The sequence below is a fragment of the Lupinus angustifolius genome, chromosome LG02 (assembly GCF_001865875.1).
Source record: "Lupinus angustifolius cultivar Tanjil chromosome LG02, LupAngTanjil_v1.0, whole genome shotgun sequence".
Classification (NCBI taxonomy): domain Eukaryota; kingdom Viridiplantae; phylum Streptophyta; class Magnoliopsida; order Fabales; family Fabaceae; genus Lupinus; species Lupinus angustifolius.
The window spans coordinates 23,155,392-23,170,819 of record NC_032010.1 but is presented as its reverse complement, the minus strand read 5'-3'; the positions used below and the strand labels follow the sequence as shown (position 1 = coordinate 23,170,819).

At 34.1% G+C, this 15,428-nt stretch overlaps 3 protein-coding genes across 3 annotated transcripts; 2 read left to right on the top strand and 1 right to left on the bottom strand.

Annotated features, from left to right (window-relative positions):
* On the bottom strand, positions 253 to 1,927 carry LOC109340929 (putative uncharacterized protein DDB_G0290521). The gene is made up of 2 exons (XM_019578702.1): positions 1,807 to 1,927; positions 253 to 1,163 (listed from the first exon to the last, which is right to left on the bottom strand). The coding sequence occupies exons 1-2, from the start codon at positions 1,898 to 1,900 to the stop codon at positions 310 to 312; spliced, it is 948 nt and encodes a 315-aa protein (XP_019434247.1). The 5' UTR covers positions 1,901 to 1,927; the 3' UTR covers positions 253 to 309.
* On the top strand, positions 4,428 to 12,269 carry LOC109340880 (indole-3-acetaldehyde oxidase-like). The gene is made up of 10 exons (XM_019578645.1): positions 4,428 to 4,710; positions 5,064 to 6,761; positions 7,631 to 7,890; positions 8,003 to 8,212; positions 8,373 to 8,591; positions 9,365 to 10,330; positions 10,724 to 10,819; positions 10,970 to 11,068; positions 11,558 to 11,747; positions 11,952 to 12,269. Exons 1-10 carry the CDS (start codon positions 4,560 to 4,562, stop codon positions 12,176 to 12,178), a joined length of 4,116 nt encoding a protein of 1,371 aa, XP_019434190.1. The 5' UTR covers positions 4,428 to 4,559; the 3' UTR covers positions 12,179 to 12,269.
* LOC109340920 (50S ribosomal protein L20-like) lies at positions 13,425 to 15,152 on the top strand. The gene is made up of 3 exons (XM_019578690.1): positions 13,425 to 13,511; positions 13,950 to 14,158; positions 14,748 to 15,152. Exons 2-3 carry the CDS (start codon positions 13,973 to 13,975, stop codon positions 14,925 to 14,927), a joined length of 366 nt encoding a protein of 121 aa, XP_019434235.1. The 5' UTR covers positions 13,425 to 13,511; positions 13,950 to 13,972; the 3' UTR covers positions 14,928 to 15,152.

Here is a 15,428-nt window from a genome sequence, read left to right as displayed (position 1 = left end):
ATGGCTGTCCCTTATAATAAGCGTTATTTATAGGAATCGAACTTTCGACTTATTATTTTAGAGATCTAACGAAGTCTTACACTAAAAGATGAATGACTTATTAATAAATAATTAAGAGTTTATTCCACATTAATTCCATCGTTTCCATGTAATAAACGAAGGGAATGAGAAATCCATTTCATTTAAAATGTTACTACCAAACTTCATTCCATTCACATTCAATGAGGAAATGGCATTATTGAATTTATACAATTACGTGCATGCCATGCATGCATATATATATATATTGACATAAGGAAATTAAAGCAATTACAACTCTTCGATTTTGGGTCCTCCAAAAGATGATTTGATTGCATTCTTAATGTAGAGACCAATCACCAAAACAACAAATATAACCACAACCAAGTTGGCCAATTTCTTTTGCTTCTTAAGCTCTTCCACCAAATCAGAAACTGCATTCTTATACTCTTGAGTTTGGCGTGAAAGCATTTTCAAAGTTTGTGACCTTTTCTCGATTTTTGCTTCATGCACTCCCTCAGCTTTAGAGGTTGTAGCTTCTGATTTTCCCTTCTCCTTTTGTGAATCATTAGCTTCCTTTTTTGGTCCCTGAAGTGATGCCATTGGAGTTGGTTCTGTCTTTTCAGGTTTAGCTTCTGCAGCTTTCTGCACTAGATTTGGAGTTGGTGCTGATGGCTTATTAGTCTTTTCAATGTTAGCTTCAGAAGTTTTCTCCAATAGCTTCTGCCCATTAGCACGAGGAGGTTGTGCCTGAGGAGGTGTTGGTTGTTGAGGAGGCTTTGGAACTTTTTGCTGTGTTTGTGTTGGTTGTTGAGGAGGCTTTGGAACTTTTTGTTGTGTTGATGTTGGTGTTGTTGTTGATTGTTGAGGAGGCTTTGGAACTTTTTGTGATGTTGTTGTTGGTGTTGTAGTTGTTTTTGGTGTTGTTGATGTTGGTGGTTGAGTAGGTTTGATGAGTTTGGGAAGTTTGACATATAGCATACCGCTTTCAAACTTGGCACTAACTCCATTGGTGTCTGAATCAGAAGGAAGTGAGAATTGTTTGTGGAATTGTCGCCATATGTTGTCACGAATCTGTCTTTCTCCACTCAACCTTAGAGTACCGGTTGAAGCTATTTGAACCCTCAAGTGCTCCTTTGTAAATCCTGTCATGTGTAATGTAGGGATTACAATTTAACCAACTTTATGTCAACCTCAAAACTGGTTGGTATCACCTGTTGTGACTGATACGATTATATGATCGGTATAATTATTATACTGTACTAATATTGTAATCGGTTTACCGATTGAACCGACTGACATAAACCAGTTTTTACAACACAACAAATTATAATGATATGTTCACAAAATAATCACATCAGGCATATTTATGTTATGTTGGACCGGATCAAATAGTAAAATATTTTTTAATTATAACAAAATTTATATTACAATGGCCCCAATACACATTGCAATAATTGTAATTACATTAAGTACAACCTAACGATAATTATAACTACAATTTAAAAAAGTAATCCGAACCAATCTTTTTTACAATTAATTATGTTAATTATGGATATGGATCACCTATTTCGAACGATGTCTCATTCAATGTATCAAGCCAATCAGAGTGCTACTTTTTATCACCTTCTATTTTTAAAAGTATTCTTTTATTTACGTGTCAATATATGATTGTCTTGTGACAAGAAATGAGACACGGTTGAGGAGAGGTGATCCCCATCCGTTACTTATACCCATCTATCAAATAAATGTATTGGAAGAAAACGATATAAAGAAAATGAAATGAACCTGGAAGCATAAGAATGAGGGTGTCACTTGATTGATCATGAGCCCAATCATAGGGTGGTTCAAACTCTTCATACACTCGTTCTGCTGGTTGCATCTTTTTGGCTTTTGTGTTCTAAGTACTATTTATCTTTCACAATGAAATCTCAGGTTGTTACTTATATACACATTATTACAATATACATGCATGTGTGTTTCCTTCAATCTTAGTTATTCCAATTTTTGATCGGTTGTAACACTTTGTTTCTGTAAGAAAGAATAGCTTTACTTGTATGCTAGGCAATGCAGTGTTCTTTAATTTTCTGTGTCTCATGAATCATGAACCCTCTTATAAAAAACATGCACACACACATATATATATATATATATATATATATATATATATATTCAATTTGGTTTTGCAGTTATTCTTCTTTACATTGTCCAAAGAAGAAGATATTCTTTCTGCGACAAATTTGAAGCTTAAGATTTTCTTTATGCATATCAGTTTTTCATTACAATGAATGTCATATATGCATGAAAGAGTTTTTCTCTAATATTTTGTGTGTTTTTTGTACGTTTCCGTTTTTAGTTTTATTATATTTTTAAACTATCATGTTATTAAAGTTTTTCATGTCAAAATAATCCTTTCATATGAAAAAGGGGTGCAAAAATGAACCGGATCGTCTTACCGGAACACTTTAGATTGATAGTTATTTTATTTGTAACTAGTAATATATCTTCCTACTAAATCATCTTATAAATTTTTCTACTTGTAAGAAAGTGACATATAATAAATAAAATATCTTTTATAATATATATCACTTTCTTATAAATAAAAGAATTTAATAGAAAAATATATTATTTTATACTCTTCACATTCAATAAGTGCTATATAGGATCACATAGGAATCCATCTCAGTTCAACTAAGTAGGATAAATAACTTCAGAAAATATTAAAAGAAAAATGTCAAAATGTAAAAATCATGGTACGTTAAATATATGTAAGTGACATTGACATTTTTATATACACGTGAACTAGATATGTCTTATTTCATTCATGTTCTGAACACCACATGTATGTGCCTAACATGAACTTGTTTTTTCAATGCTGACTTAAATGCTTTGTATTTATTAATCAATGCATAGAGTGTTTGTAAGCAAGAAGACCCAATCGAGTTACATAACTAGTAATAGGACAATTTGTTGTTAATTAATATGAAATTTTATATATTGTATATATACATGGTTTGATTTCAATGTCACATCTTGGTAGTTTATCCAAATTGTGTATATGTTCTCTACCGTAAAGGAAGGAAGTTTTCAACTCTTCAGGCTGAAACATAAAAACAAATAATCTTTATTATTTTAGTATTTGTTATGAGTGAAATTTGAACCCCTGATATATAAAAAAAAATCGAACCTTTTACCCGTTTCAATTCCAACTTTCTATCTTAAATATCATATCATTCTATAACTCTCATTTATATTTTTAAATTTAAATTTGTCATAGGCGAGACTCAAACCCATAACATCATTTACCCAAATCATTAAAGTAACTTAATCAACCCCAATGTCTTAATTTTATTTATGGAGGTAAGATATAAATCACACAAGATATATTTAAAGTATAAAAAATTGGTCAATTTATAAATATTAACTCATAATTACAAGAGGTTCAATAATGAAGAGATGAATTTGTCAATGTTGAGACCCTATTATTGGTTGTCGTATGGGAAAGGTTTCTACTAGAATAATAAATTATTATTCTACTATATAATAGTTTGTCATGCTAAGGACATGTATAGTGCTACTTGTTTAAAGCACATCATGCCACGTAAATTATTACTGAACTAACAGACAAGGATATGTCGTCCCAAACCCTGTCCAGACCAATCATATTATGACATGTCAGTTAAAAAATTAAATAATTATAACTTTATCAATTTTACTTCATTATAATTGATCAGAACATGACTGGGGACATCAGATCCCCATCATCCCTAACTAACCTAATTTAGAAACCCACCGCATGAGATAAACTTTCATCTTATTTGATTTATATAAATAGATAATATAATTTGTGTAAAGGCATATGAGGATGTTAGAAAGCAATAAAGCAAGAAGTGTTAATGTATAAGAAATGATTTATTTTGATAATTACACACTAATATATTTGCATCTCCTTTTATTTGAATATTAAATTTAAACATATTTGGATGAGGTTTTATACACACAAAAATAAAAATTATCTAATTGTTACAAGAAGTGGAACATTATGATACTCTAGTCGACATCAAACTGTAAGAGAAATCGTATAGATTATAACCAGTTTAATCAAGCCAAACAACATCATATATTATATATTAAAAAATAACATACAAATTTGTAATTAATAATTGGTAGGGGCGAAATAGGTTTCACAATTGATTTTAATTTCAACTAAATAGAAAGTCCAAGTACTTGATTTAAGACGTTTTAAAGGAATCTCCTCGTTATTGGAGAGGGTAGTGCATACTTAAGATTGTAACACAATACTAGTACTAGAGAGGAATCTATTTCGTTTTAAAGGGGTTCCAATCATCCTATCCAACAAAATTGAGTGGAACATAAGACACATTTATTTATATGGTAATCTTTACTTTTTGTCTATGTTGTATTAAACAACATGAGTTGAGTGTGACATGATGAAAGTTTGAACAAAATTCTGTTCTCCTTTCTTGTCTGAAAACATTTGCTGAACTTCACTTTGGAGTTTGCACTTTGCACTCTTAGAAATGGAGGAAAAGAGTGTTACACCAACAAGTTTGGTTTTTGCTGTTAATGGTAACAGGTTTGAGCTCTCAAAACCTGACCCATCTACAACTTTGCTCCATTTCTTGCGTTCTCAAACTCCCTTCAAGAGTGTCAAGCTTGGTTGTGCTGAAGGTTACACTCATCTCTATTATTCTCACTCTCATAATGATGCTCCTACGTTTTCCCTTTATGTATATATATATGGACAAAGTTTAAATAACTGTTTTGGTAGTGGTTAAAATCCTTACTCTGATGATAGTTTAGGTCCCAAGTATATATGAGCCTGTACTGATTCCAATTATGCTTGACTGATCTGAATGAATAATTTTATTGTTGATACTAAAAGAATGTTTATTTACAAGAAGATTTGAGGCGAAAAAAGAAGAAAATTGTATATTTTATCAACCTTTTTCTGATTATTTCTTCATGGACATGGGGGATAAAGTGTAATCACTTTTATTAATCCTCAACATATTTTTTTTCAGGTGGTTGTGGTGCATGTGTTGTTTTAATCTCAAAATATGATCCAGTGCTTGACAAAGTTGAGGACTTTACAGCAAGTTCATGTCTCACACTACTTTGCAGCATACATGGATGTTCCATAACAACAAGTGAAGGCATTGGAAATAGTAAAGATGGATTCCACCCAATTCATGAAAGATTTGCAGGATTCCATGCCTCCCAGTGTGGCTTTTGTACTCCTGGGATGTGTGTTTCACTCTTTGGGACACTTGTTAATGCCGAAAAGACCAACGGCCCAGAGCCGCCTCCCGGATTCTCAAAAGTGTCTGCTGCTGAGGCTGAAAAGGCTATTGCAGGTAACCTTTGTCGATGTACTGGTTATCGACCCATTGCTGATGCCTGTAAAAGCTTTGCAGCTGATGTTGATATGGAAGATTTGGGGTTCAATTCTTTTTGGAGAAAGGGAGATAGCAAGGACTTAAAGCTTAGTAAGTTGCCTCAATATGACAGCAATCAAAAGAATAGTAAATTTCCGATGTTTTTGAAGGAAATCAAGCATGACAATGTGTTCTTGGCTTCTGAGAAACACACTTGGCACAGTCCTACTAGTCTAAAGGAGCTTCAGAGCTTATTGAAATTAAACCACGCCATCGGAACTCAAATAAAATTGCTTGTTAGTAATACAGGTATGGGATATTACAAAGATAATGAAGGCTACGATAAATATATTGATCTTAGGGGGATTTCTGAGCTCTCGACGATAAAAAAGGATCAAACAGGTCTTGAAATTGGAGCAGCAGTGGCAATATCTAAAGCAGTTGAAGCACTAAAGGAAGCACGCAGAAGTGATGTTCTCTCAGAGTTTGTGATGATACTTGATAAGATTGCTGACCATATGAACAAAGTTGCCTCAGGGTTTATTCGGAACACTGCGAGTGTAGGTGGAAATTTAGTAATGGCACAGAAAAATCATTTTCCCTCAGATATTGCTACAATACTTCTTGCTGTGGATACAATGGTTCACATAATGACTGGTATACAATTTGAGTGGATTACATTGGAGGAGTTTCTAGAAAGAGCACCGTTAAGCTTCGATAGTGTACTTTTAAGCATTAAAATTCCAAGTTTGGCACTTACTAAAAGTAAGTCTTCAGAACAAATAAGTAGATTCCTCTTTGAAACATACCGAGCTTCTCCTCGACCCCTTGGAAATGCCCTTGCCTACTTAAATGCAGCATTCCTGGTTGAGGTGTCTCCATGCAAGGATTCTGGTGGAACAATTATAGATAACTGTAGGCTGTCTTTTGGTGCCTATGGGATTAAACATGCAATAAGAGCAAAAAATGTTGAAGAAATATTAGCCGGAAAGCCATTAACTGTTAGTATTCTATATGAAGCTGTCAAGTTGCTTACAACCACTATTGTACCTGAAGATGGAACCTCAAAAGATGCCTACCGGTCAAGTTTGGCGGCTGCTTTTCTTTTTCAGTTTTTTAGCCCACTAATTGACAGTTCTGCCAAAATCACCCATGGCCATTTAAATGGACATACTTGTGTGCCTTCCATGAGGGATTTTGAATTAAAAGAGAATCATAAGCAGGTTCATCTTGACAAAATTCCAACTTTACTGTCATCTGGAAAGCAAGTCATTGAAGCAGGTAGTGAGTACCATCCCGTTGGTGCGCCAATCGTGAAATCTGGAGCTGCACTACAAGCCTCAGGTTTGTTTTGTACCATCATGTTGTGGATTAACTTAGTGATAGCTTCATTACTTTTGAATTCCTATTCTGATTTCAAAGTAGCAAGCTCAAGTTTTTGCACGAAAGGTGTGATTTTTATTCATATTGAATTCAATTTCATTTGACTTTATGATAGAGCATTATGTTGTCGCTCAATCCATGTAGCCGACCCCACCTAGTGGTATTAGACTTGGTTGTTGTTGTTGTTGTAAATTTCATTTGATAGAGGGTAAACCTTGGCGCAACAATATGGCTGCTGCATTGTGACATGGTGGCAGGAGATTCATGTACTGTGTCTATTAACTTGTATTCAACCTTTGGCAACTAACTTCTTGTAAACTTTAAAATAATATGTCTCTCTTTCTCCTCGGAAGCTTGTAAAAATCAAACGCATTACTACTTCCTTTTCTCCTCTAGGAACCTTCCCCCTTTTCCTTCCTCTTCTCTTGCTTACAAGCAGTCTTATATTCTTTGCTTAGTTTTCCAGTTTTGTCTATTCAAAGAAGTCTTGCACCCATACCACATGTCCTATTGTCGCCGTTTACCATCTAACTTCTAACCAACAACTATGATTGAAAATTGACTTACCTATTGCTCGTCTCAGAGCCTTTCTGGATTCATCCTAATGTTACTGTCATTGCTGGTAAATGGTAACTATATAACTAAAGTTGAGATAGCTGAAATCGGAGAGGTGCCATATCTCTAACTCTCCAAGCTTATGACCAGTCTTTGTCTGCTAAGCAATGTTATTTATCATGTTTTAATCCTACTCAATTTTGGCTTTCATGTAAAATTGTTTTAATATCTGCTCAGTAACCACTAACTAGTAGATAGGAATAAATTCTATATAGGCGAGACTGTGTATGTAGATGACATTCCGTCGCCAACGAATTGCTTGTATGGAGCATATATTTATAGCGAAAAGCCTTTAGCAAGGATCCGGAGTATAAAACTCAGGCCTGAATTGCAACTAGATGGAGTGAGGGACATCATTTCAATTAAAGACATTCCAAATGGTGGCGAGAATATTGGATCTAAGAGTATATTTGGTTCTGAGCCTTTATTTGCCGAAAATATTGCTAGGTGTGTTGGTGATCGTCTTGCCCTTGTGGTGAGTTCTTAAATCCCTTATTTTCATCTAACTGTGTATGAGCTTCTGTTTCATTTCTTGGGAGATCAATGCATGAAATACTTGCATTTTAGTTACCGAACAGTTTCTTTAGGTTGCAGATACTCAGAAACTAGCAGATATGGCTGCGAACTCGGCTATTGTTGATTACGATATTGAAAATATTGAATCACCTATTCTTTCTGTGGAAGAAGCTGTTGAAAGATCTAGCTTTTTTGAAGTTCCTCCTTTTCTCTCCCCAAAACATGTTGGCGATATATCGAAAGGAATGGCTGAAGCAGATCACAGGATTCTTTCTGCCAAGGTACATGAACTATATTTTTCTAATACCTTTGTCGGCTGTGGCTATCTTCAGTTGTTTCTGATGCGATGATTATGTTTTCTGCTGAATAGTAAATGCTGAAATGGTTACATTGGTCAAATATATTCGTTCTCATCTATCAAATTTTCAATTTTAAATCTAGATGAAACTTGGGTCTCAATACTACTTCTATTTGGAGACACAAACTGCACTCGCTGTACCAGATGAAGACAACTGCATTGTTGTTTACAGCTCAAGCCAATGCCCTGAGTTTGCACACTCTACTGTAGCAAGATGCCTCGGCATTCCTGAAAATAACGTTCGTATAATTACAAGAAGGGTAGGGGGAGGTTATGGAGGAAAAGCCATGAAAGCCGTGTCTGTAAGTATTTAGTTGTGTATTAATTTTTTGAACATCTTTCTACTCGCTCTATCACCCTTTCTAAGCTTGTGTGACTAATAAATATTGTACTTTTTTAACATAAACCTTTGAATTTTCCCAGAAGGGTAGGGGGAGGTTATCAGTGCTTTTTTTTCTTTGTAATATTCAGCAATCTCATAAGCACCTCTAGAACCTGAGTGTAGGAAAATCTTGGTTTTGTAATTTCCTGTGTAAGAACAAACATGGAATCATTAGAAGATGCTAGCAAGTATACAAACATCATGTTTTAAAATTAGATAGAACATAGAAGATATTTGTTGCTTATGCCACAAGATATTATCTCCATGTTACCCTAGACTGATAGAATGTGTTGATGATTACAGAAAAATTAATGATAAAATCAGTGGACGATTACAGAAAAAATTATGCCTATGAATGATTACAGAAAACATAATAATAGAAGCTTGTGTCAGAGTAAAATCGTGTGCATATACTATTTAACCAAGACGGGTGCTTCAAGGGACATTAGTTTGTGCATCAGTTTCTTCTTTTTCCCTTTTTCTCTATCTGTACCTAAAAAAGGATGTGTCGTCGTCCTTTCTAAGTATCATCAATAGCTTCTTTCCCGCACATTGCTAATTTATATAAATATGAGCTCCATTATGTGTAGCATAATTGTTCACACTAAATATTGAATTAGAATGGAGAAGTTATTTATGGAAAACATAAATATATGATAACATGTTTCTAGTACTGACAATCAAATCTTGCAGACTGCTGTATCGTGTGCAGTTGCAGCACACAAATTAAGCCGGCCTGTCAGGATTTATCTAAATCGGAAGACAGACATGATAATGGCTGGAGGAAGGCATCCCATGAAGATAATTTACAGTATTGGATTTAAGAATGATGGGAAGATTACTGCGTTAGAACTTCAGATATTGGTCGATGCTGGGATATATGTGGATGTAAGTGCAATAATGCCGCGAAACATAATTGGCGCACTTAAAAAGTACGATTGGGGAGCTCTATCTTTTGATATAAAGGTATGCCGAACAAATCGTCCTAGTAGGTCTGCAATGAGGGGCCCTGGGGAGGTGCAGGGATCGTTTATTGCGGAAGCTGTGATAGAAAATGTTGCAGCTTCACTTTTAATGGATGTAGATTTAGTAAGAAGCATTAATCTTCACACACACAAAAGCCTTCAATCATTCTATGAGGGTGCTTCTGGTGAACCTCATGAGTATACCTTGCCTTCTGTGTGGCATAAGTTGGCTGTTTCTGCGAACTTTGAACAGAGAGTTGAACTGGTGAAAGAGTTCAATAAGATTAACACTTGGAAAAAAAGAGGAATTTCTCGGGTACCTGCAGTGTATCAACTGACTCTAAGACCAACTCCTGGAAAAGTTAGTATCTTTTCAGACGGGTCTGTCATTGTCGAAGTCGGGGGTATCGAATTGGGTCAGGGTCTCTGGACGAAGGTGAAACAGATGGCTGCATTTGCTCTCAGTGCAATTCAATGTGATGGAACTAGAGATCTCGTAGACAAAGTACGGGTTGTACAATCTGATACCGTGAGCTTGATTCAAGGGGGATTCACTGCTGGGAGCACTACATCGGAGTCAAGCTGTGAAGCAGTTAGGCTTAGCTGCAACATCTTGGTTGAGAGGTTAAGGCCTCTCAAGGAAAAGCTGCAGAATGAAATGGGCTCTATTAAGTGGGAGTCCCTTATTCTTCAGGTTGCCACTATAAGATAAAACAGTTCTATTCTAAACATTAACTATTCTATCTTTATGATCCATGTGGACAAACTATTTATGTTTGAATTTCATTGCTTCTCACCGAAAGGATTATAGACATTTCTGTTTTTGAATTCATATTGATGCATGTATCTTGGTACTTTTAATTTTGCATGAGACTTATTGCCTCAAGCTTTCATGTTAGAGTCTTGTGCATGTATCTTAGGGTCTTGTCTCAATTTATGAGAGCATAATTAACCCTTTTTAGTTAGGAAGATATTCAAGTACTAAACTACAGAAACTGAGTTGAGAGAAGTAAGTTTCTTGTTATTTTCCTAACCCTCAAGCAAAAATATTTAATTACCATTATGCTGACAATTTATCAACATACAGGCATACATGCAAGCTGTGAACTTATCGGCATCTGCATTTTATGTACCGAATAATGATTCGACCAGTTACCTTAATTATGGTGCTGCAGTAAGCGAGGTAAGTTATTTTTTTCTTCTTCTTCTTCTTATGCCTATCTTAAATCAAAGTATTTTATCTAGTTCAGTTAAAGTTTACTTCTCTTAAACGTTAAAGTGCTTATATTGTCACACAAGCCATATTTCTGAGGTAATGGGAATTTTTTCTCAGGTGGAAATAGATCTTCTGACTGGAGAAACCAGATTTTTGCAAACAGATATTGTCTATGATTGTGGACAGAGTCTCAACCCTGCTGTGGATTTAGGACAGGTAAACTGACTTCTCAGTATTGTTTAAATTTGTGGCCGCATCACGTGATGCAATCTCAATATTGTGGTTGCTGTGACCGTATCACATTATAATTGTGGTGTGACACCGAATCAAAGTTATATGGTCGCATCAGGACACAACACAACCACATCAAACCATATTTGAGTCACATCAGGCCACATCGAACTCAAAAATATTGTTTTAATCACAAATACATTTACGTCGCAATGATCACAATCGCTATAACCGCAACCACAATCGCAACTACTATGTAAAAGACTGCTAGTCACTTTGCCAAGAGGTTTTGGTATCTTTTTTTAAGAATGAACTCAAACCAAAAGCATAAGATTTTAGTTGGATATTCTAAGTTTCTAACATGAATTGCTGAAGGGATGGACTGGTTTGAATTGTTTTGTTGAAGTTGTCAGCTTATATAGTCATCTAGTCTTGAAAACTTGTAATATATAAGAACATTCTTGTACCTTGTAGATTGAAGGAGCTTTTGTCCAAGGGTTGGGTTTTTTCATGCTTGAAGAATATGAAACAAATGGTGATGGTTTGGTGTTAGCAGATGGCACATGGAACTACAAAATCCCTACATTAGACACTATACCTCAACAGTTTAATGTTCAAATCATCAACAGTGGCCATCACCAGCATCGTGTACTCTCTTCAAAGGGTATGAATTTGACCATATACTTCTTAATATTCTACTTAATGTTATGTTACACTCATAATAATATTAACAAAACTTCAACTATATGTTAGGCATTAGATAGCACAATAAACACAATGTGGTAGTAAGCCATAAGGCTCTTTTACCGAATAGACTAGTCTTTTGTCGGTTGCGATAATCGTATGAGAATATTACTTGTTATTGCAGCTTCTGGTGAGCCACCATTACTTTTAGCAGCATCCATTCACTGTGCAACAAGAGCAGCTGTTAAAGAATCAAGGAAACAGGTTAATTCATGGAACAAAAGAAACTCAAATGATGAAACTGATTCAACATTTGAATTGGAGGTTCCTGCAACTATGCCTGTAGTAAAGGAACTGAGTGGACTAGATATTGTACAAAGATATCTGGAATGGAAAATTGGCAACAAGTAAAGAATCTCATCAACATGTGAAATACAACATTCTATTTTTTCTTTTCTTTTCGGCAAATAAAAAGCATGAAATATGTTTTTGTTTCGGGTGATTATTTTGAAATTTTGATTAATGAATGATCTGAATAATATAGCAAAAGGTTAAAGTGAATGCTATGGTTATTTCTCATTGATCAATCAAAGCATGAAAAACCTTATTTATAGTATAAATGGAGGTAACTTAGAAAACAAGTTACTCTAAAAAAGACTTAACAAATATACATAACTCATGAATAAAAGACCATGTTAAGCCTAAGTGCCTAACTAACTAGAACAATTCAGCTCAATTAAAACGTGTCAATTACAAAAGTAATCAACCAATACTTCACTTAATTTTCTAATAGAGTCATAATAGGTCAGATTAATCGATTTCAAACACAAGCTAACTAAAATAACTAACCAAATAATCGATTAACTCTTATTATTATTATTATTTTGTTTTTACTTGCGTTATAAGATAACTTCATTTTTCAATATCATTTGTGAACTAGAGAGATTGATTACTCCTTGTTAAGTAAATACTTCCAATAAATAATACAACACTGTAACTAACACCTATGACACATGTTGTATCAATAATAGTAGTCATTGTGATATTAACATTTATAGAAATATACTAATACTAAAATATCATATAGAGATTATAAAGTAAGAAAAAAAACTGAAAGATCATAGTAGCTAAAGATTCTTAAATTATTTGAGGTATGTTTATAAAAAAAATCACAAATAGCTTGATAATAAAAACATTAAATTATGAACACAATAATAATAATAATGAAAAAATAACTAGAAAGCCCACCAATAAATTAATAAAACTAAGAATTCATATGTTTATGCTTTGGATTTTTTATTAAAATTTTAAAACTTGTTGATTAGTAAGAAAGTAGTTACTTTCATAAAATAATTTGTATATCATTTAATAATAAAATAGATTGTTTACTCAGTCATACAATTTGCAATAAAATGATTAATAAAATATTCTTACTGAATTATATGTATGAAGAAAAAAAGAATTTCTCCTGCAAATAAAATACTAGTTTAACATATAAAAATATTTGTATTTTTTTGGTGAATACAATACTATTTGTATTTTTATATAAAAAAACCATGTTTGTATTTTTATTAAAAGAAAAGTAGTTCTAATAATAATAATAATAAAATATGGCAACAAATTTGAAGTAATGTATATATTATTGTCAAAAGCAGAAGCATCCTAAAACGTTGAAGAACATCACACACGTTCTGCTTTTTTCTCTCTAAATCTAAAGCTTCCAATACCAATATTTCTTCTGCAGGTATATTACTACATTCTTATATTTGTATCTGTAACTATTCTAATTTCTAAACTCCTCTGTTTCTATGAGTTAACGGACTAATGGAATATCACGTTATGTGTTTGATAAAATGCCTGACTTGGAGCTTTTGCTGGGATTATGTTTTTGGGTGTTATGAATCTAACCAGCCACTTTTATGTTACCCATTTGGGTTAAATTTTTGATCTTGTGCATATGGGTAATTGCATATTGTATTGGAACATACTGTTGTAGTTTTACTATGTAGAGCAATGTTAGTGTTTTTGTGTATTCTTAGTATTATACCCCATCTGGTAAAAAAAGTAGAACACTTGAATTGTTAAATCGTCTTAAAAGTACTGAAACTGTAGTGAAAACTTTAATTAAGTGTGTCAGTTTGGTATCCCTTAAATTTTTTCGGTTTTCGTATTGATCTTGCAGTTTAGAAAGAACAATAAGAGAAGATGAACAAGGATAAAATCTTCAAGCTAGCAAAGGGCTTCAGGGGGAGAGCCAAGAATTGCATAAGGATAGCTAGGGAGAGGGTGGAGAAGGCCTTGCAATATTCCTACAGAGACCGCCGTACCAAAAAGCGGGACATGCGATCCCTTTGGATACAAAGGATTAATGCTGGCACCCGCCTTCATGGTGTATGTCTTATGTTCCCTTTGTTCTCCTAGCAATTAACAAGTACAATATTGCTTCTAATGTCTTCATCAAACTTCAATTTTTGATTGAAATCTTGGTGGTGGGAGTTCATAATCATGAACCTTTTGGTACATGTATTGTATAGTCATATTGTAGTATTCACACATGAGAAAACTAGTTTTACCCATTTGGAGAGATGTAACAAGTGGTTTAGTTCATGTCTTTGAATCAAATAGTGTATATTAACTTTGAAAGGTTACATTTTGTGATTTGTGGTCCATGATAATGTTATTTTCTGTAACTTACACAAGCATCTTCTGTGAAAGGAGATGGAACTAGTAATGAACTGAATACAAGGTGTGCGAGCTACACATTTTAACATCAAATGGACTGTATATTAGCGTTACCTGCCTCTGGAATGTGTAAAAAAAATTCTGCATTGCATAAATTGTCTCATCAGCAGTTCTTACCCCCCTTATTTTGTTAGTTTCATGTGGACTTGTGGAGTATAGGTACGTTTTCGGCACGCACTGTGAGGTTTCTTATATCCTGGCCTTCAGCTTCAATCGATTTTTTGTTTTTATTTGCCAGGTAAATTATGGAAACTTCATGCATGGGCTGGTGAAGGAGAATATCCAACTTAATAGAAAGGTTCTATCAGAGTTATCCATGCACGAACCATATAGCTTCAAGGCGCTAGTGGATATATCTCAGAAGGCATTTCCAGGAAACAAGAATGTGGTGATTCCTCCAAGAAAGGTGGCTATTTAGAGCATTTGGCACTTCAGCAAACTATTAGATTAGAGCTAAGTTTCTATCAGAATCCTTAAGGATCTTTGAGGATGTTGGGTTTGGTACACTACAAATTACTGTCAATTTGCTTGCCTTTGATTTTCTTGACCCTGTTGAGTACAATTGCACTCATGATGTTACTCCTCTGACCTCTCGTTTACTTGCTTCAGTATCAATAATTGATGAAATTGCTGCTATTAGACTCTATCAAAAGATGATTTTTTACATCACTTCATAGTTTTACCTTTACAACTTCCATCTTTGTTCTGAACCCTTGATTACATGTTTGTTACAATTGGTTAGCTGTTGCATAATGACAATAAGCTTATACTATATAACAATTTATGCTTTTACTTTCATATTGGTGTTTAGTGCATCATAGTCGCTGAGATAAATATTGGACGAAAATGTATTTGCAAAACTTCAATAGCTTCATTAAAATGCTCATTCAGGTGCCCCTTTAAAGGGCACCTCGGTGCA